Here is a 27,082-nt window from a genome sequence, read left to right as displayed (position 1 = left end):
GATGAAGAGAAATCCTTAATCTATCAAATCTATCAAATCTTTCCCAATTGGTTTGTGTGTGTGTCCTCTGACAAGTCTTTGCCTACTCCCAGGGTATGAAGATGTTTTTGTCTAAGAGCTTTTGTATTTGATAGTTCATATTTAGAGTTTGCCTTGTGGAAAGTGGGAGGTAGCAGTGGAGAGTCTTCCCCCCTCCCCCACATGGAAGTCCAATTGACCTATTACTAGCTCAATTAAAGTAACATTGCATGATGGTTAGATAGGTGTTCATTGTACCAGACTTGCAATTTCTCTATAGGTTTAAAATGTTTTAAATAAAGTGTTGGGGGAAAAATTATGAAAATAAAGACAGAAGGACTGTTGGAGATAAACAAATAGTAGAAATAATTCCAAAATTCAATGTGTAAACTTGGATTTGATACTGTTGAAAAATAAACAGCCATTAAAGACATTCTTTTTAAAAATGGGGAAATTTGGGATGAGTCATATTTTATTGGATATTATGACATGATTGTTCATTTTCTTAGATGTGATGACATTATTATGTTTATTTAAGAGAATGCAATTTTTCTTAGGGTTTTTGAAGTATTGAGACATGATATACCAGGAAGGCAGCAACTTACTTTTAAATAACTCAGGAAAAAATTGTACATGTAAACATAGGTAGGTAAAACTAGGAAAATGCTAACGATTGTTGAATCCAGATGGAGAGGGTTCCTTGTACTATTATTTAATGTTTTCTGTATGTTTGAAAATGTTTACTGAAGAGATGGTAGGGGAGAGGCCAATATGTAGGCCAAAAAAAAAAAAAAGTGGTTCAGGTCAGCTTATTTCGGGTCTAGGGCCTTGTCTCTGCTCTCGCTTATTCCATACCATTTCACAGATAAATAGAAGCTCAGAGGGGTGAGTGACTTACTCAAGGTCATACAGCCATTTGAGATCAAGCCAAGATTTGAACCCACATCTGTCTGAGTCAACCCACATCTGCTTTTCTTTTTCGTTGTTTAAGCCTCTTCTCTCCCATCTCATTCCCCAGGGTTGTTGGAACTGGCTAGAGCTATGTGCATTTACTACATGTGCCAGGCTTGGCAAATATTACTCAAATCCTCACTACAACCTGATGTAGTTGTTACTAACAACATCCCCCATTTTACTGAAAGGCACAGAGAGGTTAAGTTACCTGCCTAAGGTCATTCAGGAAAGAATGGAAGAGCTGGGAGTCGGAGAACCCGGGCATTTTGATTCTACAGCCCTCACTTAAAGGATCAAAGAAACACTGTGAAAAGTATAAATCAACTTTAGGAATATAATGCAGGTTATTGTTGGTTCTCACAGAATGCCTGCAAAATCCCCTTTATTCCTGATTGCTTCTGGCATTCCAACTCAGTCCCCCCAGGTTCAGATGTGTCTACACAGGGAACATTTGTCTCCTCAATCCAGCTGTCAGTTTCTTGAAGCTGGGGCTGGTTCTCCTGGCCCTGGCCATGAGTTTCTTCTCTACCTTTGAGATCTTCTGGCCTGGGCTGATTGAAAAGTGATGTTTTGAATATGGTCTCACACTATCCTATCGAGTAGCATGCCAATTTGCCTGCAGAATGAGAATTAGGGGCCACACGGAATGCTGAGGCAGTTATAACCTAGTGACCAAGGATCTGCCTTGGGAGACAGGTCAATTTTGATTTGAGCCCGTAAGCTTAATAACCATAAAATTATTTTCGTTGCTACTTCATAACTGTAATTTTGCTAGCGTTGATGAATCGTAATGTAAATATGTGTTTTCCGCTAGCAGTGTTGAGATCCACAGGTTGAGAACCGCTGCTGTAGAGCCTAAGACCATTGGAAAACACAGTTATTTACATTACAATTCATTAACAGTAACAAAATTACAGTTATGAAGTAGCAATGAAAATAATTTTATGGTTGAGGGGTCACCACAATCTGAGGAACTGTATTAAAGGGTGGCGGCATTAGAAAGATTGAGAAACACTGGGTTAGGTGAATTGCTACTCCCTCTAGGAGTCCTCCTCCCCCTGCTTCTTCTTCATCCCCTTCTCTTTCTCCTTCTTCTTCTTTAACCATCTATATATATAAAAGACTAAAGGACCGTCCAACCATTCTATCGTCCAACTGGTAGTTATAATGCGCACTGACCACCAGGGGGCAGGCGCTGAACACAGCAGCTGCCGAGCTACAGTGACTTGACAGCTGCGGTTCTCCGGTGACACACCAGGAACCATAAAGGAGGGAGTCTGATTCCAGGGTGTGTCACCCGAGAACTGCCCTCTTTCAATCTGGGACCCCTCAGGGGATGTCGGAAAGCCAGTTTTAGCCTGATCCCTGCAGGCCAGGCTGAGGGACTCCACCAGTGCATGAATTCATGCACCAGGCCTCTAGTAGGAATAAGAGTACATACCTTAGGATGTAATGAGATAAGTAAAACCAAATATCTCTCAGCATGTCTTCACATTGATCACTGTTATCATTACACTCCTTATGATTTTTGTGGGCTGTAGACCCTGCTTAGAATTCCAGCTTCATCCCTGTTCTCTCCCTGTCTTACTAGAGTCAACCTGGGGACACATCAGGCTTTTTAACCTCAGGCCTTTGCACCTGTTATTCACTCTTTTATGTCTCAGTGCATGTCACCTGCTCAGTTTGGCCTTCCTTGACCCCACTGGCCTGTCTCCTGCTTTCTGGCGTTCCTATCACTTATCACAGTACCAGATATTATGAATTGATCTGCTTCTTTTTCCTCCTGCCATTTATATGTAAGTTCCAAGAAGACACAGATTTTTGTCTGTTTTGTTCTTTGTAGCCTCCCCAGCATCAAGAACGGTGTCTGGCCTATGTCTGGTCAGACTTGAATGAAGGAGTGAATGGGTGAATGAAAGTGTAGAGCGAGCTCCCCCATCTACAACCCCAGATCTTGTGCGCGGCCCTCGGGGGCGACCAGCGGCTTCAGACATTGCAGATGGCACCTCGGGGCTCCCGGGGTGGGGGCGCCCGAGCGCGGAGCCAACGCGCACTGGAGCGACGCTCCCCGAGAGCCTGGGCGGCGGCGGCGGCGGCGGCGGCGGCCGCGCCCGGAGAGGGGGGCTGTCGCCATTGGGCGGCGTTCCCCGCGAGCCGCGGGGCAGCGGGCCGGCCGGGCGTGAGCGCGCGCGCATTTGGCTCCGGGGCAACCCCGGCGGCGCTGGCCCCGCCCCTCCGCCCCGATGGGCCCGCCCCTCGCCCGGCCCCGCCCCCGCCGCCCTCCCGCCCGCCCCGCCCCGCCCCCGCCCCGCCGTGCGCTCCCTCCGGGCCGCTCCGGCCCCTGCTCGCTTCATGTGTCCCGGCCCGCGGCGGCCGGCGGCTGGGAGCGGCGAGGCGGCGGCCAGTGGCGGCCGGAGAGACCCGGGCGGTGGTGGCCGAAGCCCAGGCGGCGGCGGCGGAGGGAGGCCGAGGCGGCGGCGGACGGGAAGCGGCGGGAGCAGGCCCGGCCCGGCCCTCAGGCGGCCGCCGGCTGCAGCATGCGCGTCCGCCGGGGGCTGCTGCGGCTGCCGCGCCGCTCGCTGCTCGCCGCGCTCTTCTTCTTCTCGCTCTCGTCCTCGCTGCTCTACTTCGTCTATGTGGCGCCGGGCATAGGTAAGGCGGGGGGCGCCGCTGTGGCCTCGAGGGGACCCCGGGAACCCCCGCCCCGTCCTGAGAGGATCCCGGTCCCCGCTGGATCCCCAGCCCGGGGGAGGCGAACCCGAGCCGGGAAAACAGAAAGCGACGGGCACCCGGGCCTGGCCCTGGGGACACTCCAGGACGTTCCCGCCCTCTGCGCCCCGAAACTCCCTCCCCATCCACCCGCCGCCCGCCGCCCTCCTAACCCCATCCCCGGTCGATAGCGGCGCGCTCTCAGCAGCCCTCCTGGTGCCGGGCGCCCCCTTTCCCGCCCTCCCCTCCCCGGAACCCTCACTTCCCGCTTCTGGGCTCCTGAGCTCCCGCGCCTCCTGCCCCGGGGTCCCCTCCGACCCCCCAATCCTGGCGTTCCGTGCGCCGAGCCCGGGGCTGGAGGCGCCCCACCTTCCCCGTAGCCGATCCATCCTCCCCCTCCTGCCTCCCGTGACTAAACCGTTTCCTGATCATCTCTCTACCCTTTCTTCCCTCCACTTTCCCCTCTCCATCCACCTCCATCCTCCTCCCAGCGCAAACACGCTCTTCCAAGTGCCCAGGTCGCCGTTCTCGCCCGGTGGCGCCCCCCCTTCCCGTGGGGACGTCCGCTCCCCATTCAATCCTCAAACCGCGTGAGCGTCCTGGCCGGCTCCCTGTCTGTGCCCCGCCCCGCCCCGCCCCGTCCACCCCCAAGGGCACACTTGTCACTACCTACCCCTCCCCGCCCTCCGCCTTCACACCCCTCACCACCCACCACCACAAAACCTCACACCTTCTTGGTCCTCTGCCCCACAGTTCCCTCCCGAGTGAAGACTTGAGGTGCTGTGGGCGCTTTTCCTTTTTCTTTCACTTCTGCCCACTCCCAGCCTTGATGGTAGAAGTGGCCCTTTAGGATTCTGTGGTGCCTGCTCTGGGGTCAGAGGGGACATTTAAATTGGCCCTAGAGAAGGAGATAGGATAAGGGCCTTGGGGAAGTGGTGTCAGGTGGGAAAGGAGGAAGAATGGAGAAAAGATGGGATGGTTGTTAGTCATTCTTCTCAGAGGCATATCCTTTAAAGGAAAGACAGCCACGGAAGAAGCTGAACCCTGCCCAAGACTTTTATAAGACCACAGAGCAGACATCCAGGACGTGACCAGAGATCAGAAAGAACCGTAGCAAGAGGGTGAAGGTCAGAGGACGTGGAGGCCAGACTTGGATTGTGAGTCCCTGGCCTGGATGACCTTGGGTTAGTTAGTAAACCTCAGTTTTTCTCCTCTGTAAAATGGGATACTGATCCTAAACGCATAGGGTTTTAAGGAGGGAAGTAGATAAATTTCCTTTGAAAACACATCATTGTACCTGATGCATAGTTTTCATTAAAAAAAAAAAAAAAAAAAAAAAAAAAACTTTAGAAAGAAGGGAGTAGATGGAAGGTTTCAGCAATGTGTTTGCCTGACTTGGCTAGAGAAAAACTTCAGTTTAGGGTGAAAAATGACCAGGAGATGTTGAGGGTGGGGCAAGGAGAGTAAGTTCTGCTAGAAAAAGTGGATTATTTGGATGTTAGGAAAAGGTTGATGGTTTCATTAATTATAGAGAAATGCCCTGTAGGATTGTAGTAGTGACTAGTGCCTGTTGACTTATCAACACTGAACTAGCTAACTAGAGACGTTTCTAGATGGAGCAGGAGATTCTCTCCTGGTTTTTTTTTAAATCATATTTCACTTGATGGTTTGTGCTGTAACTAGGTCTAGGAAGATAGAACAGGCAGCATCAGATTGCCCTAGCAGTTCCTGAGGTGTCTTAGGAAAAGCACCCAGTAGGTAGGAGTTTTGGCAGAAACAGGAACAGGTTGAGTAATTAATAGAGTTAATTGAGAATAGTTCATTAGCATATTGGATATTAGACTCTGATAAAAGTGGGTGTGAAATGATGGATTTGGACCCAGAGGCAGTCTTGGAGCCATAAACCGTTTTGTGAAAGTGACAGGTTATTTCTGCTGTGGGTGCATAAATCAGCCTTATCTAAATGGAAAAATGTATCCCTCTGGGATAGCAGCCCCCCTTTTGATTAGAAGAATTAGAAGCCAAATTCTCCAACAGAAATGGATTTATCAACTTAATTAAAATTCCTTAGTGGTAGACTTTTGGGTCAGTGAAACCCCAGTGAAAAGTGATGGGCTTTTACCATGCTTAGATTCCTGTATCACCAATAACGGAAAAGGCTGCCAAGCACTTACATTTTTTCAGTGTATCTCCTTAAATGTAAGTCTTCTAAAAGCAGATCTGCTTAGGATTTAAATTCTGTTAGTGGAAGAGGATGTGGCGTGGTTTTAGGTTTCATGAAAGCATGGCTACGTTCAGCCAGTTTGGTGGTTTTTACTTGGCTTTCTTGTTAATGAGCTTAATTTTTCAAATGACCAGGTTTGGACAGTGGCGCGGCATAACTTTTCCAAAGGTTCAGGCAGTCTTTAGAAAACTAGAAGGTTTTATGTGCTTTGGGATATGGAGACCTTATTTGAGATAATTACTCAGATGAGCTTAGAAAATAACGTTAGGTCAAACCAAATGAAATTTCAGTTTTTGCAGGGAAAATACAGTTATATATAATGGCAGTTTGGTATGGCTCAACCTAATATACTCCCAAGTAATGACAATTGTTTTCTGGCAGAATGGAAAGTGTCAGACTTGTATTTCCTTCCAGGTTTAATTTTTTTCCAGTCCTCACTTTTGATTTGCTTTCTATACCCTGTGGCCACATTTTGTTCAAGGGCTAAAGAGAAACCATCACTCCAAGAGTGTTTTATAACTGTATTCAGAAATAGGTAGACTTGGATTGGAGATGAGAAAAATCATTGTTGGTTATAAAAGTTTTAAAGTTGTTCCTATAATATAACCCAGCCACGATTTCACCCTAGCCATTAACTTAGTACTTTTGAGATCTAATGTCAGCTTTTAATATCAGTGACTCATAGTTTCAGAGCAACGGGAAATTTTCCTGGACCTGAGGTCATCTGAAATGGGGTGATGGTACTATTTGACTGAGGAGATTGGATCTGAGGAAAATTACTAAATATGACGATAGTGTATTTGTATTAAATACAAAGTACTCTTAGCTACTCTAACGTCCCTATCCCGGTCCAAATAGTATTTTTAAAAACATGGCTTCATTGGACATTATGTTTTTGTTGTTAATTCAAAAGTAATGTTCTTTTTTTTTTTCTTCTTTTTTTTAAATCAGCAGTTTAAAAGTAGAAATAAAAAGGATGGGGCAGAAAGTGTGATGGAAATGGTGGGTTTGAAAAAAGGAAGAGGATGGTGATAAGGTGATAAAAATGCCTCCTTTTTCTAGTCCTCTCCGCTCCATAGCCTGAGTGATTCTGGTTTATTTAATCACTAATTTTACCTGCACTGTTGAAATCTCCCTGTTCCTTTCAGGGTTCTGAAGGAAACTTTGAACTTATTTATGATCCTTTACCTTCAAAAGGATCTACGAGCTCAGAGTACTTGCATATTCTAGTCTGACCAGCTCTTTTAGAAGATATGTGAATTATTTATAGATGCATATATGAAGTGCTGATTTAAAAAAAAAACTTTAATAAATCTATGATGCCATCATGTGGAAGGTTAGATAGAGGTTACTGACCTTTGCAAATTGTTAAATGTTGCCAATTTTGAGAGAGTTGCCTTTATGCATTGATGAAATTTTATTAATTGCAGCTCTATCATTTAAACTAATTTTTCGTTTGTCCTTTGATTATTGAAGAAAGGAAATGGAGAATAGTTTTTTTCCTTTGGGCCTGCTTAGTTCCGAGAAAAGTTTGATTTATGGCTGGCTTTTGGAAAGCAGGAACCAGTAATTCTAATCCCACCTGAGGTGACCAGATGACCTTGAGCAAGTTGCCTGTTTCTCTGATCTTACACTTGGCACAAAAAACAAAGCTGCTTGAGAAACTAGAACTACATCTTAGCCAAAGTTTTAATGAGCTGTTTCTATGCTTGTTCACTGTGAAGAAATTGTATAGAAAGTTGTTTACATATAGAAAGCTGAGGATTCATTCACACTCTGTACAAATATTTGACCTAAGATTTTAGATAAGAGACATGTTTTATATAATCAAATGCAACTTTTTCTAATAACCACAGGAAATTTCAGACTCCCCTCAGTTTAATATTGTATGAAAATAGCCTTTTGTCATTGTTTCTCACATGAAAATGCGCTCCAAACGCCTCATTGCACTTAGTTCCTGAGCTTTTCTGGAATGAAATAAATGTGGTGACATGTGGGTTATTTTATTTTAGAAAATTAAGAAGCCCCACCCTGTTAAAGACAGCCCCTCCCTCCATATGTGCCTGCATATGCACACTCACATTTTTCCTTTGAGTATTGCGTCATGTCATTCTTCTTAGAAGGCTGAAGTCGTAAAGCTGAATAGTACCCTTTTGACCAGGACTTTGGTCGGTCATGTTTTATGTTCTTTTGCTACGTTGGAAACAAGGTCATGGATTTGGAGTTGAAATGTCTTTAACAGCGAAAATCTGCTAGACTTGGACAATCTTCGTAGGCAGCCGTTCAGACAGTATCAGTTACCTTTCCAGGCCATCAATATTCAAGCCAGGAGACCTTTCTGCTCCAATCCAGTTTCCTATTCCCACCCTATGCCTGACAGGCCGGAGGGAGCAGCATAAAATAAATCACCAGGAAGGAAGGTCTCTTTGTGTTGACTCTTCAGAGCTCTCAAGGGAGTAGGAATTCCAAAGCCAGAGGCCAAAATGCTACTGACCTACTTGCCCCAATTTTACAGTTTTTTAGATCATGGGAGCTATGTTGAACACATGGAACCGTAAAAAGCAAGCAGTAAGTGAGGAATGTGATGCTGGTGAGGCCTGTCAAAGACATAGAACTGGAGGCTAACGTTGGTCGTGATAAAAGATAATCTGAAGCAAACAGATGGGGTGTTGGCTTACAAGAAATTATTGGCGCTATCTTGAAACGAGGGAGGCTTGTATGTACTGTTAGTGAAAGGGCAGTTACTCTTTAGTTTCCATTACTCGCCAAATAAAAGAATGTGTTTCTTTACACACTGGTGTTGTGTTTTTTTGGTAGAGGGTTGTGAGAATATTAAAGGAATTTAAGATCTGTGGGTCAGTAGTACAGTATTTAATACAGTATTTGAGTGTCTATCTAGCTTGTTATCAACTATGGGAGTTATTTGAATTCTAGACTTTTGACTGCTTTTTAAAAAAAGATGATCATATAAACCCATGTCAAGTCATTAACTTGCCCAAAGCAGAAAATTATAAATTACTAGACAAGATTACTCACAAGAAATAACTGCAAAAAAATAGAAGATAGTATGTAATCAACTGCTTATTGTATGATACTGACCCTAATGGCACAGGTGTTCATTCAACATATGTTTTTTTTGTTTGTTTGTTTGTTTGTTTTTTGTTAGTGTCTCCTTTTATCATGTACTCTTGTGTTTTGGGCAGTCTAGAAATGAATATGGTGGAACATTTCTGGAAGTTCTTGTCCTTGTGATACTTTTATTCTAATGGGAGACAGCCAGTATACAAGATAATTTCAGATAGTGGTGGGAGTGACTGAGGGACTGTTTTGGTTTGAATGGTTAGGGAAAACCTGGTAGAAGAGGTGATATTTGACTTGAAAGGGTAGAACCAGTCACTCACAGGTCTGGGGGTGGTGGTTGGGGGTTGGGGGGCACTCAGCACATGTAAAGGCTTGAGTGATGGTGACTGGATATTGTGAGTGGTAGGATATGAGGTTAGAATGGTAGGAGGGATCAGGCCATGGTAGAATAAGACCGAACTTTAATTTAGAAATCAGCCAGACCTGGGTTTGAATCGGCCCTGAGTGGGCAAATCATTTTCAATTTTATTTTCCAAATAGGGTATTACTCTTTTTCTGAGTGTTGTAAGAATTAAATGTAATATACATGTAAAATGGCTTAACATACAACTTGACACAAAGCTCCATAATTTTAATTATTATTTATAACCATAGGAGATGTCCTCCTAGATGTAATACTAGTACTGCACTGAGAGTTGGGAGGATTGGGCTTTACCAGTAACTAGATAGATTTATTTTCTCATCTCTGAACCTAGATAATTGGGCAGATTCTAGGGCCCCTTCTAGATCTGATATTAACATGATTCTGAGCAAGTGGGAGTTGAACCTTGAAGTATAAAAAGGAATAGTGACTTGTCACTATTAAAAGACACCCCATTAAAAAACAAATTCAGATTTCTTATTCACTTTGTCTCCCACCTCCAATGAAATGCCAGTGCTTGTAAGCATCAGACTTCACAGTTTCACTTTTTGGGGTGAATGGCAAAGTTCATACTGCAATGCTATTGTTTTAGGACATATGAATTTCTGTACTGAAGTCTATCTTTGAAATTGTGACAAAGGCAGGGGAAAAGAAAATTGGGCTGTCGTGGTCAAAGGAAAAAATTAAAAGAATTTTATGGAAATAGGTTTTGGATGTTAAGATTCCCCCCACCCCTCCCCTTTTATCTTCTGGGTAATCCTTTTAAGTTTCAGTATCTAAATCAGTCCTTTCTTCCTGCATCACTCTTTTTCTTTTAAGAATGAAATAAGCGTCGGCTTGGGGACTGAGGGTCCTGGGTTCGATTCCGGTCAAGGGCATGTGCCTTGGTTGCGGGCACATCCCCAGTGGGGGATGTGCAAGAGGCAGCTGATCGATGACTCTCTCTCATCGATGTTTCTAGCTCTCTATCTCTCTCCCTTCCTCTCTGTATAAAATCAATAAAATATATTTAAATTAAAAAACAACAACACATCTTTAAAAAAAAAAAAAAAAAGAATGAAATAGAGCCCTGACTCAGCTCCTGCCCCATCCTCAGCCCTCTACTAGCAGGTAACTGGATGTTACATGAAAATGAATTTTACATTTTGACCCAGTAATTCTTTTTATATTGTGGCTTTATACTAGAGAACACTCTTACCTCCTGCTGATCCCATGAATTCAGTGTTTTCCCAAGCATGGGAATCACACTGAATAATTTAAAGTGCTATCTCTTCTCGAGTTCCCCCTTTGCCTCCCTTCTTTTGTTAGTTTGAGTAAGCAATTATTAGACTCTAGGTATTGTTCCTCCTCCTTCCCAGGTTACAGAAACATGCAGGTACTTTGCAGCGACCAGAAGGAAACCTGGTCATTGTTTCTAAGGTACCTTAGTTACTATCATCAATTATAAACAGTGCTCTGAGGCAATTAGTGGCCTAATTGCAAAGATGAAAAATGTATAGCCTCAGGTACAGCAAAGTGTATATTGTTGGAAAGCTCATTGTTGTGTTTTAAAACTTAATCTAGGTTATACTAGTGAGCACAGCTGTTTATTATAATTAAAGAGCTGTAAAACATTTAAATGCCAGTAAAAAGGGAACTTTTCTTCACCCTCCAGGTGGTCCTCAAAGTATGATTAATAGACATGTAATCTTTTGCTTAATTCTCATGTTCAACGACTAAATTGTATTTATGATTGTGATGTTTATATTTTCTGATCAGTAGACTGTTGGCTGATGAAGGTCAGAAAATAGTGTTTTTCTAAATGTTTGTATAGTTTAAAAAAATCTTTTGTTCCAGTATAGAAAAATGATAAAATTGCCAATTTAAGGAAGTTAAACCAGATGGAGCAAAGATGATAGTAGGCTGGCTTTAGGATTCTTGATGTACTTATTTTGAATCTGTGTATTTTAAATAAAATCATTTACTCTTAAACATTTTTTTTACTCTTTAATTATTTAATAAAAGCTCATCTTATCCATATCTTCATAATTTATAGAGTAATGATAGGGAAGTTTTCTGGATTGTAATTTCTTTGTGCCTAGGATAGTGTCTACTATATTATATGCACTTAAATTATTCAGTGATGTGCTGAAACCGGTTTGGCTCAGTGGATAGAGCGTCGGCCTGGGGACTGAAAGGTCCCAGGTTCGATTCCGGTCAAGGGCATGTACCTTGGTTGCGGGCACATTTCCAGTGGGGGGTGTGCAAGAGGCAGCAGATCGATGATTCTCTCTCGTCGATGTTTCTAACTCTATCCCTCTCTCTTCCGCTCTAAAAAAATCAATAAAATACATTTAAAAAAAAAATTATTCAGTGATGTGAGTGAATAGACTGTTTGCCTGGGCAAGTTAGCCTCTTCATTGTTAGATTGCACTTACAATGGGGGAAGGAATGCTTCCTATATTAATTCTGATTTTGAAGTGAGTTGGTATTCATTTTGCCCCAAACTACTTTTGCACTTTTATTTTCCTTGCTGTTGTGTGTGTGTGTGTGTGTGTATGTGTGTGTGACAAAATCTATATAACATAAAGTTTGCCATGTATTTTGATAATTTAAGAGTGCAATTCAGTGGCATTAATTACATTCACAGTGTAATACAACCATCACCACTATTCTCATCACCCTAAACAGAAACTCTGGTACCATTAAACAATACCCCCTCCTTTTCTTTCCCCTCCCCACCCCTCAGGGCCCGGCCAATCTAGTTTCTGTCTCTATGAATCTGCCTTTTCTGGATACTTCATATAAGTGAATCATATACTGTTTGTCCTTTTGTGTCTGGCTTATTCCACTTAGCATGATGATTTCAAGGTTCATTTATATGGTAGCATTAGCATATGTCAGAGCTGCATTCTTTATGGCTGAGTAATATTCCATTGTAGGTACTCATCTGTTGATGAACACTTGAATTGTTTTTTCCTTTTGCCTATTGTGAATAATGCTGCTATGAGTTTTGGAGTACAAGTATGTGTTTGAGTCCCTGTTTTCACTTCTTTAGGATATATACCTTGGAGTGGAATTGCTGGGTCACTTAGTAATTCTATTTAATTTTTTGCAGATCTGCTAGGCTTCTCCACAGTGGAGGCACCAATTTACCTCACCAACAGCAATGTATGAGAGTTCCAGTTTGTCTACATTCTGGCCGACATGGTTATTTTCTTTTTTTGAATAGAGGCATGGGCTTCCTAGTAGGTGTAAAGGGATAGCTCATTGTGGTTTTGCTTTGCATTTCCTTAACGACCAATACTCTTGAGCATCTTTCCATGTGTTTATTGGCCATTTGTATGTCTTGCTTGGAGAAATATCTATTCTGTTCCTTTGGTATTAAGTATATTTTTTCCTTCTGATTCTTTGAACACCAGCTGATAATTCTTTATTCACCAGCGCCTTCTGTTTCCCCATGCCTCCTCAGTCCATAGCACAGGCACAAGATGATAGATAGTGACGAGAAAAGGGCTGCCAGGATGGTCCCTCGATGACTAGGAGGTGTGTGATGTGAGCACAGGAATTCCCCCCTCCCTGCCCCCACCCGATTCCTTCAAAACTCTATCAGAAAATGATGAGAATGCTAAAGAATGAGGAAATAGAAAAATATAACATGTAAAACCTGCTGGACTCCTGCAATTTGACTTTTTTCCCTGGTATTAGTGGAACTTCAAAAGTATTTATCTAAATGTGAGTGATAATGGTAGTGATTAAAGGCAGGTAGGTACTTAGAAAAATTTTTATATTTGGGGGCCTGTGATAAAAGAAAAACAATTACAACTTGGCTTTTCGTTTGCCTGATTCGGCTATTTGAGTTTTGATTGATTTTATGCTCCTGGATGTAAATGTTCAATTGGGAGTCAGTTCAACTGGTGTTCAGTTGGTGTTAATATTCCTTAATTACTAGGAATAATAGCATTTAAGACAGTAAATTTTTTTTAAATATATATTTTTATTGATTTTTTACAGAGAGGAAGGGAGAGGGATGAGAGTTAGGAACATCAATGAGATAGAAACATCGATCAGCTGCCTCCTGCACGCCCCTTACTGAGGATGTGCCCACAACCAAGGTACAATACATGCCCTTGACGGGAATCGAACCTGGGACCTTGCAGTCTGCAGGCTGACACTATCCACTGAGCCAAACTGGTTAGGGCAACAAAAAAATTTTAAAGAAATTTTTGGAAGGACATTAAGTTTAATGTCTTACCCCATTGGGCCCATTGGTTGTGCCTGTTCTTGGCAGGGTTTAGGGGTAGTGGTGGTGCTCATATTTATAGGAATGTTTCTGTTGTTTATCTTCTGAACAGAGTCATATTGAGTGATGAACAATGACCTGAATTTCTTAATAATAGATGCTCTTGGAACCAATGGAGGAGGGTTGCATTTATTTACATGCTGAGGTCTCTTTCCTTACAACTTGAAGAGTGTCAGAGACTGGCACTGAGTAGGTGCTCAGGAAGTATTTGTCTGACAAAATGAATCTTGTCTCCTATCTTCAGTTGCTCTCATTGCTCTTAAGATAAAATTCAGCCCTGGCCGGGTTGGCTTAGTGGATAGAGCGCCGGAGTGCAGATGGAAGGGTCTCTGGTTCAGTTCCCATCAAGGGCACATGCCCAGGTTGCTAGCTTGATCCCCTATGGGGACGTGCAGGAGGCAACTGATCAATGATCCTTTCTTATCATTGATCTTTCTATCTCTTTCTCCCTCTCCCTTCCTCTCTGAAATCAATAAAAAATGTATAATAAAAAAAGATAAAATTCAAACTCCTTATTTTACCTTATAAGGCCTTTCTTTAGTGATCTGGCCTCTGCCTCCCTCTCCAGCTTCATTGTGCTATTCCTCTCCCTTTTCTCCGGCCTTGTGGGCCTTCACCTGGCTTCTAGCACAGACTAGACTCTGAACTTTTCTTTTTCACTGGCTCACTCCTATACTGCTGCCGGTCCTCAGACCTCTAATAATTCATTGTAAAATTCGTGGACCATTTTTCTCTTTCTTCTTTTAATCCTTATTCGAGGACATTTTTCCTCATTGATTTTTAAAGAGAGTGGAAGGGAGGGAGGTTTGGAAAAGGAGAGAGAGAAAGAAAGAAAAAGAGAGAGAGAGAGAGAGAGAGAGAGAGAGAGAGAGAGAGAGAGAGAGAGAGAGAGAGAGAGAGAGAGGAGGGAGAGAGGGAGAGAGAGGAGAGAGAGAGAGAGGAGAGAGGGAGGGAGAGAGGGAGGGAGGGAGATATGAGAGGGACACATTGATTGGTTGCATTCACATGCACCCCAATGGGGGGTTGGGTGGGGGTTGAGAGGAGGGAGGGAATGGTGATCGAACCTGTAACCAAGTACACCAGGAATTGAACCTGAGAACCCTCTAACCACTGAGCCAAACCAGTTAGGGCATGCCTCGTCTTATCTCTCTTGCTCATTGTTGTAGCTCTAGTGCCTAGAACACTGTTTGGCACCCGGTAGATGCCCAATAAATATTTTTTTAAGTCAGTGAAGTAAAGTTGAGGCAGGAAATCTGAGGTCCTAAAAAGTACAACTAGCCAGTCCCCTGCTCATTTAGCTAAGTTAAAGGTTGATATACTATTAAGACTTCGAGATGAGAAATGAAAAGGATTAAATAAAAATCTGATGGATTTGTAAAAATGTTAATTATAATTGAAAGCACGATGCATAGAATAGTTTCAGATCAGTTAATCCCAGTACAATCATGTTTGGTTATAGGGGGGCCTGGTTTGTGGGCAGATGACAAGAAGGAGGTTTAAGTTTTATCCATTTAGGATTCAACATAGACTTTAATCATTTTAAGCACTTTATATCTTATGTAGTATGAGTATGATAATCCTTTAAATTGAAAAATCACAAATAAATGTATCAATGATTTATCTTGTATCTAAGCTTAAAATTTAGGTTAAAAAAATGGGTAAATGTAGGAAAACAAACAATCTTCACTTGGGAAGGGACAGATATAAGAAATCTTATATATTGCTAGGAACCTGGTTTCTGATTTTTAATTACAAAAGTGTTTAGGTTAATGGCTTTGATATTTTCAAATTTATGATAATAGCTATACCTTTATGTCTTGAATATGCTTATCTTTAATTTGAGTGGTAGTTTTTTTTGTTTTTGTTTGTTTTTTAAATATATATTTTATTGATTTTTCACAGAGAGGAAGAGAGAGGGATAGAGAGTTAGAAACATCGATGATAGAGAATCATCGATCAGCTGCCTCTTGCACACCCCCTACTGGGGATATGCCTGCAACCAAGGTTCATGCCCTTGACCGGAATCGAACCCGGGACCTTTCAATCCACAGGCCGATGCTCTATCCACTGAGCCAAACCAGTCCCGGCTTGAGTCGTAGTTTTTGATTAGGAAATGAGAAATGTTTTATAGTATACTACTTTCAAGGATAGATGAGGAAGAAACACTTTCTGAAATTGGAAGTGCATATGGATACTATAGAAAGTAAATCTGTTATTCATAAATAGCTATATTTAGTGCTCCATACTATAGGGTGGAAGGTGGAAATAACCTTGCCTCTATTGCTAAGATTATCTCTCTATATAAAAAGGCAGCTACTGTAATGGCCATAACGACCTAACAAGCAGTTGTTATAATGCCCATCGGACCCTCTGGATAGGGGTTGGGGCCTGGAGCCAACCTCAAGGACCCTCCCCGCAGCTGGCCTGCCCCTGATCGGACTCTCCCACCCGGATCAAGAGCCGGGCCTGTGGACCAAACGCTCCCTCCACCCCTCCCTCCCTGCCAGCTGCGCCCCCATCAGCCTGCCCCACTGAGATAGGCCTGCAGCCCCTCTCCCATGATTAATCCCCCCCCCCCCCACTCCAATAGGGAGCAGGGCTGCCCAGCCAACCTCCTGCTGCTCCTTCCCCCTGGCCGGCCACACCCCTGATGGGCCCTGCACCATCCTGATGGGCCCGCAGCCCCTCCCCACTGCTGGCCCCACCTTAGATTGGCCCCACCCCACCCCAATCAGGGGCGGGGCTGGCTGGCCAACTACCCATGACCCTTCCCCTAGACCACTGGCTCCACCAGCCAACAATCCCTTCCCATGCCCAGCCCCGTCCCCATCCGGCTCCCCAACACCAATGAGGGAGGGCCCACTGACCAATTGCCTGTAGCCCCTTCCCCAGCCCACCAGGCCTGACTGACCCTGATTCAGGTGGGCCGGCTGGCCAACCTCCTGCCATCTCCTCCTCCCAACAGGCCCAGCCCCGATCCCTAATTTGTGCATGAGGCCTCTAGTTTTTCAATAAAAGCTTGAGCTTGATTAGTGTCAGGCCTGCACCCATAAGTTGCTTTATCTGAAAGGGACAGGTGGAATCTTTCATTGTGAAGTGTGCAGTGTGTGTATGTGTGTGTGTGTGGGGCTGTGTCTGTGTGTTGTGCTGTGTGTTGTGTGTCTGTGTCTAGAGTATGAATGTGAGAGGGAGGAATGTGAAATGTTTTGACTTTGGTGTTGGTTTGATTTTCTGATTCATTGTTGGCTTGGCATGCCTGGCTCTTTCATTCTGGCTTTAAATATCCAGAATTCTTAAGATTTGTGTGAATTAAAAGATTTGGATTTATTTGAATTTCATTTGTTTCTAAGGATAAGAGGTATTTTTTGGTTGGCTTTATGTTTAAGATAATATCTTTTCTTAATTATTATTATTTTTTTTTGTTATAGAAAGTTTAAACTTACAAAAGTAGAGTAATAGTGTAATGGACCCCCATGAACAGAGGTAACTTTTTTTGAACATATTTTATTGATTTTTCACAGAGAGGAAGAGAGAGGGATAGAGAGTTAGAAACATCGATTAGCTGCCTCCTGTACCCTCTCCCCCACTCCCCCACTCCCCCCACTGTACATGCCCTGGACCGGAATCGAACCTAGGACTCTTCAGTCCACAGGCCGATGCTCTATTCACTAGCCAAACCAGTTAGGGCCAGAGGTAACTTTTTTTTTTTTTTTTTTTTTTTTTTTTTTAAATATATTTTTATTGATTTTGTACAGAGAGGAAGGGAGAGAGATAGAGAGTTAGAAACATCGATGAGAGAGAGTCATCGATCAGCTGCCTCTTGCACACCCCCTACTGGGGATGTGCCCGCAACCAAGGTACATGCCCTTGACCGGAATCGAACCCGGGACCCTTCAGTCCCCAAGCCAACGCTCTATCCATTGAGCCAAACCGGTCTTGGCTAGAGGTAACTTTTTGATGAGACCTTTATATTTATGAAAAATATAAAGGTGAGAGGGCCCAAAGGATCCCTGAAAACAACAACAAAGCAAAATAAAAGTACAAGCTTTGGCTGATTTATCTGGATTTTAAAGCCTTTTGGATGATTAGAATTCATTTTTGTTCAGATGTCTTATTGATCCAGTTACTAGAATGAGTATTTCTCAATATGTAAAAAGGGAAGACAAGCAGTCTATGAACACATGATTACTGTGATGTTTGTTTTATTTTTAAAAAATTTTATTTATTGATTTGAGAGAGAGAGATTGACCTGTCCCACCCTTACCCACACTCATTGGTTAATTCTTGTATGTACTCTGACTAGGGATTGAACCCACAACCTTGGCATATCTGGATGATGCTCTAACCAACTGGCCAGGGCTACTTAAGAGGTTTAAAGAAGAGGATATTTGTCAGATATTTGCAAGTCTTTGTACTGTACTAGCTATGTAATTCAACAGATAAGTGCCTCCTTCCCCTTTTACATTTCCTTATCACAGTGCTTAGTTGAAACAGAGAGAAAAGAAGAAGGAAAGATACTTCCTGCTTAGTGTTAGCAATTCGGATGAATTGGTACATGGTACAGCAGGGTTGAAACAGTTAATTACTACACATTGTTTCCATTACCCTGTCCTTCCTGTGAACCCTGGAATTGTAGATCTGGAAGAACAAGCAAGGGTCAGCATGTTTGCGAAGGATAAGCCCCCCATGCTGTGGTGGAACCTGTGCTGAGCTGGAGGAGCAGGTGCTACAGCTGAGGATGCTGAAGGCTCTCAGGTGTCCTGGGAGCAGAGAGTTACTGCTGGCGTGTGCACCACCTGTGTTCTTTTGGTTCCCTTGGGCTTTTTTTTCTGAGGATGTATTGCTAATTTCTGTAGCTATTTACGCCAACTTTGACCAAAGCCAAGTGCAAAGCTTGCAACAGAAAGAATGGCAAAAATACCTCTTTTAGGGCTTATTTTGGCATAGCTTTTGTGGTGTATGTTTAGTATCATTCCCCAGTAGCCACAAATTATACACTACTACCAGTTTGAATATTGTTAGTTTTATTAATTTAATAGTTCTGTTATTAAAATAACAAAACAGTCTGCATAGATTGAAATTATTGTTTTAGGTTGTGTATTGTATGTGTGAAAAACAGTCTTTTCATTGTGATATATATATATTTTTTTATCCTCACCCAAGGATATTTTTCCATTAATTTTTAGAGAGAGTGGAAGGGGGAGAGACAGAGAGAGAAACATCGATGGGACATATCAATTGGCTGCCTCTTGCATGTGCCTCAACCAGGGCCTGGGCCAGGGGCCTTCAACCGAGGTATGTGCCCTAGACTGGAATCAAACCTCAGACCTTTCAGTCCGAAGGTGGACTCTCTATCCACTGAGCCAAACCAGCTCATTGTGATATTTGAACAAACACAGATTATTTATGTAAGTCTGTGTCATTAGAAATATCTCAGAATCATATTTAATTGGGATCTAACAAATGTTGCTACCCTGTTCTATTAAACAGTATTTTAAAAACTATAAATCAACTTTAAGAATGGTAAGAGGAAATTAAATAATTTATTCATAATCTTTTTTTTTAAATATATTTTATTGATTTTTAACAGAGAGAAAGGGAGAGAGATAGAGAGCTAGAAACATCGATGAGAGAGAAACATCAACCAGCTGCCTCCTACACACTCCCCACCGGGGATGTGCCCGCAACCAAGGTACATGCCCTTGACCGGAATCGAACCTGGGACCTTTCAGTCCACAGACCGACGCTCTACCACTGAGCCAAACCGGCTTCGGCTATTCATAATCTTTTAATCACAAGTGTTTTCTGTCTCTTCTTTATACATACAGATATTTGAACAATTTGCATCCTAGGAATTGCTGAGCTGAGAGAACTGATTTTAGAAGGGTAGTAGTAATCTAGTGTTTGTGCTAGTATAACCTTTTAGAATTTCTTTGTTATTACATCTTTTCCTGGTTAATTTTGCTTGCCCACTATAACTCCACATAGTGCCTTGATATAAGGTTATTTTTGGCAAGAAATTCTTGAAAGGTAAGCTATAAAGAAAATGTACTTGGTGTTTTTACCAAGATATGGAAAACTTGGTGGGCAGTTCTAGCTCCTTTGGTGACAAGTTGATTAAATCTCATTCCTAAATATTATTAATAAAATTAAATAGAATTTCCAAATTTCTTTAAATGTTCTAACAATATGGCTACTTTAATATGAATGTATAATATTTGCTCTATCTCCTCTTTTTATTGTATTATACAAAGTAGAAATAAAGGCTTTTTCAGAAATCTGTTTGTTACTTAGTGCTTATTTTTCCCGTCTGGTATTTTTTTGCCCAGTTTTCCCACTGTAAAGTATATCTATGGATATGTACCAATGCTTTTTAATTTTTAAAGTTTCCTTATTTTTATCTCCATGGGCTTGTGACTTTAACGTTATTATCATTATTTATGTTCATGCTCAATTGTCCTGATTCAGGACAATTGAGCATGAACATAAATAATGATAATATTTTATGTTCATAAATATAATAGGAATGAACCCCTTTGCCCTGACATCTGTCCTTTTTACACATATCCATCATTCTTTAACATTTCCTTACTTCCTGACATAACAAGATGTTCTAGGCACACTTTGTGTTTTCCTTATCCCAGACCTAGAATCATCTATTTCTCCACAGAACTGATTCCATTTAGTGGAGAATGGGTATTTAGAAGTCAAGATCCGGGTGCCAGGTGCACTCATTGCTATTGGAATTTTGTGGCTTCCAGGCTATCTCAGGGTATAGAGCTATGGAATATATGTATGCATACACATGCACATATTGGCATCTATATTTAGTTCTACACACACACACACACACACACACACACACACACACACACATATATATATATATGGAAATTGTGAGTTCACACCAATACTTACTATTTAAATCCTACACATCAGGGTTCATTCTAGCTTTCTTCCTTTCCATATTTGTAACTCCTCTCTTTGACAGTGAGAATCCTAACTCCTATTTTCCTTAATATATTTGATCAATCCCTTGTATGTAACGATGCTACTCTATTCCCAGTCCCTTTTTGGACATTCTTCTCACCCCAAACATATTTCAGTTCTCTTTGCTGGGCTGTCCTTTCTCTTCACTCCTCTTGAGCTCCCACACTCTGCACCAGGCCATCTACCAGCATGGGTGCCCTCCTTACTCCACATGGGCTCTGACACCCTGTACAAGGCTGCTCCTTCTTCCCTGTGGGACACTCCTCTGAGCCCTGCTGTTCCTGGTACCCCACACTCTCACCCTCCTCATCCCTGCTGGATGCTCTCCTCATTCTTCTTGGCTGTGACACCACGCATTGCAGCCTTCCTCACCCTGCTGTGCGTATACATCCCACTGTGGCCCATTGGGTCTTCCCTGGCTGTCCCTGGCACAGACACATTGTGTTGGGAAGAAAAGGTGAAGGTGAAGGGGTTTTAGAAAAATTTTTGATTAGCAAATTCCCCTTTATTTTTTTTGGGGGGGAGGGGAGATTATTTTTCCTAAACATGACACCTAATTTTGCATTCTGAAAATACAGTCACTGTAACTTTCTGAAATTTCTTTTAGACTACTTCTCGGTCTCTCAATGCATAGGATAATCTTGATTTCTTCCTATAAACTGCACATTTTTAGCTAACCAGAGGGTGACAAAGTGAAACATTTAGCTCACTTCATTATGGTGAGTCTTTTTCCTCCTCTTCAGTCTTTCCTATTAGGGACTGTTGTGTGTGAGAAAGCCTATTTCCCAGAAGTGAATAATACTGGTCATTAGTTTCCATTTCTGTTTCTGCTTTTCCACATCTTCATTCCATCTTCCTGTCTCCCAACATGGCAGTGGCAGCAGGTGCTGCTTCCATGTGGTGAGCCTGTTCTATGGGTGTTTTGCATCTGTTATCCTATTATTCATTAACCCCTAGCCCTGAAATGTAGTGTTTATAGATGAGGAGACCAGGCTTGTAGAGCTAAATAATTTATTCAAGGTCACATAACTTGTGAGGGGTGTAATTTGAATACAAGCGCTTGCTTTTTTTCTTCTTCCTTTTTCTAGAGCCTAAACTCTCTCTTTTTTCTTTTATTTAATCTTTATTGTTAAAGTGTTACAGAGGTCCTTTTTTTTCCCTATTAACCTCTTCCAGCTCGTTCCCATCTTCCCCTAGAATCTAAACTCTTGAACAAGCTTACTTTTAAAAGCCTGTCAGCCAGGCTTTTGAAAGGAAGCTTGTTTCTTAATGATGTATAACTGTGAGATAGTAAGTATATCTATATTCAGTTCTCAGTCTCCTAGAGGTATAGACTTTCTATCAACTAGTGGTCCAGTGCATGGATTCGTGCACATTGAAAGGAAATTAATTAGAAAAAACATTTGTGTGGTAATTATGTTACTACAAAAAATTATATGTCGAGATAGTATATATAATATAGTATTATAAAATTAAAATACACGTGATTGGCACCAGCGAGAGCTTTATATGTATCGTGCATGTGCAAGTCAACGTTTATTTTTAAATTGCCAGTACGTGTCATATGTACCAATTGGTCGGTCGGACGGTTGGACGGACATACAGTCAGTCCCTTAGCTTTTTATATCTATCAGTCATCTGTGTTGTGTTCTGTTTAGGACAAAGGGAGTTTGCCTGTACCTGGGAGATAGAAACCTCAATGAGCTTTGTCCCTGGCTGAAGTTGCTCAGTGGTTAGAGTGTCAGCCTGTGCACCAAAGGGTCTCAGGTTCAATTCCCTGTCAAGGGCACATATCTAGGTTGCAAGTTGATATTGGCCGTGGTCAGAATGCATGGTGAAGAGGCAACCAATTGATGTGTCTCTCACATCGATGTTTCCCTTCCTTCCTCCTTCCCTTCCTTTCACTCTCTCTAGAAATCAATGGGAAAACAAAAAAGAAAAAAAAAGAAAAAGAAAAAGAAATAAACCTTAATGAGCTCTGGAGCCACATCTTCTGAGCTCATGTCCCAGCTGTCTAATTTGTGAATCTGGGCAAGTTTCTGAGCCATTCTGTGCCTGTATCAGGTTTTTCATGGGATGGTAATAATTCCTAGTAGTGAAGTGGTTAGCAAGGTCCCTTGCAATGGTGAGCATATCAAATAAGTGATAGTAGCAACTGTGATTCATATTCTGCCTGTTGGGAGACTGTAATTGTAGGTGTGTTTTCAGGACTAAGTCCATATATAGAATATAACAGGATCTGAAGAATTACAACAAAAGAGTGGGAGGGGATAATCAGGATTACTGGAACAACTTCTGTGTTTAACAGATGGAGAAATGGAAACTTAGAAGTGGTAAAGGATTTACTCAGTCTTCTAGGCAATATCAAGACTAGAAATGATTCCCAATGTGTTGTTAAACCAAGGATTTTCATAAAGTTGGCATTGGGTAATGATAGCGATGATGATGATGATGATGATGATGATGACGATGATGACGACGATGACGACATTGGGTAATGATAGTGATGATGATGACATCAGGATTCTTTTTTGATTAGGGGTGAGGCAGAGAGAGGTTTGTGTGTAAATAGAAAAAGCACACTCAACATACTTAATGGTTTTGTAATGTAGATTACAGTGAATAAGTTAAAAAAAACTTGGCAGGTAGGAATACACTGAAGATAATAAAAAAGCATGATTATACAGGGCTTGGGTTAAAACAGTTGCATTATTTACTGTCTGTTATCCTTACAAACGTATAGTAAGTGGAATGTCAAGGTGTTTTGTTGTTGGAAAAACCAGGCTATATGTATCTTTGGGGTGAGCAGCAAGATTAAAATAGATACAAAGGGCTTTGTAGCTCCTTAATCAGAATATGATGGGGATCATTGCAGGATGGTATGGCTAGTGTTTTGTTTTTGTTTTTCCCCATAGTAGTTTTTATTTATTTTGGATTGTAAATATAATATATTCAATGTATGAAATTTGGAAAATACAGCAAAGCATAAAGAAAATAAAGATAGCCTAAAATCTCATAACCCCAAAACAATTAATTCACTATTAGCATTTGGGTGCTGTTTCTTTCTCAGTATATGAAATTTTTCAGAAACACAATTGAGCTCAAATTACATGCCAGTTTAAAATGTTAAAAGTGTATTCTAGAGTAGCTGTCACCAACGTGAGGTCCGAAAGGTTGGCGACTGGTGTTCTAGAGGCAGAATGATTATCAGGTTTTCAGTCCTATAAGAGAATGTGGACTTGACCATATGCCATAGAAGAACATCCTTTTGTGTGTATTTTATGTAGTAGTAATGTCTAAAGCAGGCTGATTGTGCTACCCACACCTTACTTTGTATCAGAATGGCTCATTTCCCCATCAATAGGTAGTCTCAGAAATGAAAATAATAAATTACTTGGTCCTTAAGGAAGTTTTGCCCGGTTCAACAAGCACTGTTTTGATCACATAAAAATCTTTTCTGCTGAGTAATATTGTAGGACCAGTGTACAGGCACAATTTGCTAATTTATGTTAAATTAACTGGTTGCCAGATAAAGCCAGGTAACTATAGTTCACAGCTGAGAGAGCAATCCATTTTTGCCAAGAAAGATTCAGTTTGGTCATATGCAGAAAGGAAAGCCAAATATTCAAGGAATTTATAGTATAGATAAAATTGAAATTCAAATATGAGGATTCTTCATTATTTTTCTAAGACTGACTCCTCCACACCAGAGACTTAAAGATTGTTCAAAATACAGCTTTGAAAAATAGTTGGGTAAAAAAAACACGTGTTTTTTGGGGGAAATGAGCATGGGAATTGATTGGGAAGGGGCTTGAGAAACTTGCAGAGGTGATGAGAGTGTTTCCCATCTTGACAGGGATTTGGGCTACACACGTGTGCATTCTTTAAAGCTCAGCAAGTGTACTAATATACTTACTCATTTTATGAAATTTTACACCAAAAAGTTAAAAATATATCCAAATATTGATCTTTTATTAATGATGTGTACTTAGATCTTTGCAATTTACTTGGAAATGCATGAAAAAATAAGATGAATGTGATAAGAAAATTAAGAGCATATGGGTGTTCACTAACATTTTTTAAACTTTGCTGTACATTTGAAAATTTTTATAATAAAATGTTGGTTAAAAGGATGTTATACATTAGTACCTTTAAGGTTCTAATTACAATTATTGGGCAGAAATGGAGCCATTTGAATCTGACACTGCCTTGATCATTTTAACTTTGAGATTGCTTGAAAAAGAGCTAAGAATTGTTGTATTCTTCATCTTTACTATGTTAAGGATCTATCCGTTTCTCATTGAGTCCAAAGATTATTTTTGTGATTATTATACTATCCTAGAAATGACCAAGTGGCATAAACCTTTTATTATTGTCAAATCGGTAGCACCTGTGTTCATTTCTACATAGAAGATCTATTGATACATAAACACTATTTTGCCAAGACACTTTCCAAGGCTAGCACTCAGTACAAATCTATATTTTTCTGTTCATCTCCCTTACTCACCATATTTTAGTCTAGATATTTTCTATTGTCCTGTCTTCTAGCTCACCAATTCTCCTTTTTTGCTGTGCCTAATCCAGTAATAAATTCACTATTAAATTAATTGTAATTATTGTATTTGTCAGTTCTAGAATTTATATTTGACACTTTTTCTAGATTCCATTTTCATAGTGAAGTTCTCCGTACCCTCACCCCCATCTTTTTCTTTATTTTCCCCCTGAATGTAGTTATTTTTTAAAGCTCATGAGTAATGGCTCCAATATCTGTATACCTGTTGTCTGGTCCTTTTGATAGTCACTCTTTGGTCCCATCTCTTGGCATGTCTGAGAATACCAGGTGTACCGATTAATAATGTGGATTTTATAATCAAAGAAAACACGATAATTTCAAGAGAAACATCAAAAGTGCTTTATTCAAAGTAATGTTCATCGCTAGCTACACATAAAAATTTCACTCATCTTTCAGGTAATTTGTGGATACCATCCCAATAGAACTTTTCTTGTTTTGAGGCAAACCATTCAGAGACCCAATTTTCCACTTCTCCGTACGTTTTTGAAGTGCTGCTCAGAAACTGCTGTGCCATCAATCAGAACAAGTGGTAATTTGAAGAGCAAGGTCTGGTGAACACGGTGGGTGGGTTAATACTTCCTAGACAAGATCTTTTAAAGTGTCTTTAACTGGTTTTGAAGTGTGTGATGGTGCATCATTATGGCAAAATTACTCTGCCATGTCTTCTGGCCCATTCTGGTTGTTTTACAATCAAAGTGTGATTCAAATTAATTATTTGTTGTTGGTAGCGATCAGTATTAACGGTTTCACCTGCTTTTAGAAGCTCATAATATACCACACCTCCTGATCCCACCAAACGCAGAGCATTGTCTTCTTTCCGAAGCGATTTGGCCTTGCAGTCGATGTTGATGGTTGACCTGGATCAACCCATGATTTTGTGCATTTGGGATTCTCAAAATAAATCCACTTTTTATCGCCAGTCACAATTCATGCAAAACAAACAAACAAACAAAAAAAACTCCAAAAAAACAAAAACAAAACCAACTTTCGTGCCGTTGAAGCAACATTTTACTGATGACTTTTCGGTTTTCCATTTGTCTTTCATTCAGTTGATGTGGCACCCATTTCCTTTCTTTAATATCTTCCCATTGCTTGTAAATGATGGGAAATTGTTTGCTGAGCCTTGTTTAATCTTTCTGCAAGTTGTTTTTGAGGTTGGCACGCATCTTCATTCAATAATACTTGTAATTGTTGGGCCTTCAAACTTTTTCGGTTGACTTGGATGTTCTTAGTCTTTCGAATAGAAGTCATCACTTTTAAAATGTTTAAACGAGCGTTCACCAGTATCTTGAGATGGAGCATAAGCTTCCCGAATTATATGATAACTTTCAGCAGCACTTTTCTTAAAAATAAAATAATGAATTAAAACTTCCCATAAATGCTTTTTTTGGCATGAAATTTGACTTTTTAAAAATATATATATTTTTATTGATTTTCCACAGAAGAAAGGAGAGGGATAGAGAGCTAGAAATGTCAATGAAAGAGAAACATTGACCAGCTGCTTTCTGCACATCCCCTACTGGGGATATGCCTGCAACCAAGGTACATGCCCTTGACCGGAATCGAACCTGGGACCCTTCAGACCGCAGACCAACGCTCTATCCACTGAGCCAAACCAGTCCTGGCGAAATTTGACATTTTTAAGCGTAAAAATATATATATTAGCACCTTCAGAAAATTTGACATATAAAGTTTTGAAGCTTGCTGTCAATACCACAAAGTAACATACATATCAAATTGCATATATATCAACATATGTGTAACTCCATCTATTGAAAAAAAGTCCGCATTATTAATCAGTACACCTGGTATTGATTGAAAATTGAAAGT

The 27,082-nt window shown here is 41.1% G+C and overlaps 1 protein-coding gene across 1 annotated transcript in view; it reads left to right on the top strand.

Annotated features, from left to right (window-relative positions):
- Positions 1–3,301: 3,301 nt before the first annotated feature.
- B4GALT5 (beta-1,4-galactosyltransferase 5) overlaps positions 3,302–27,082 on the top strand; it is a 79,043-nt gene continuing 55,262 nt past the window's right edge. The window contains exon 1 of the mRNA XM_036418208.2: positions 3,302–3,624. Coding sequence (XP_036274101.1) covers positions 3,510–3,624 — 115 coding nt within the window. The 5' untranslated portion in view covers positions 3,302–3,509. The remainder of the gene's footprint in view (positions 3,625–27,082) is intronic.

Source organism: Pipistrellus kuhlii, unplaced genomic scaffold (genome assembly GCF_014108245.1).
Source record: "Pipistrellus kuhlii isolate mPipKuh1 unplaced genomic scaffold, mPipKuh1.p scaffold_m20_p_6, whole genome shotgun sequence".
Classification (NCBI taxonomy): Eukaryota; Metazoa; Chordata; class Mammalia; order Chiroptera; family Vespertilionidae; genus Pipistrellus; species Pipistrellus kuhlii.
The sequence above is the reverse complement of the archived record's forward strand: the minus strand, read 5'-3'. Positions and strand labels throughout refer to the sequence as shown.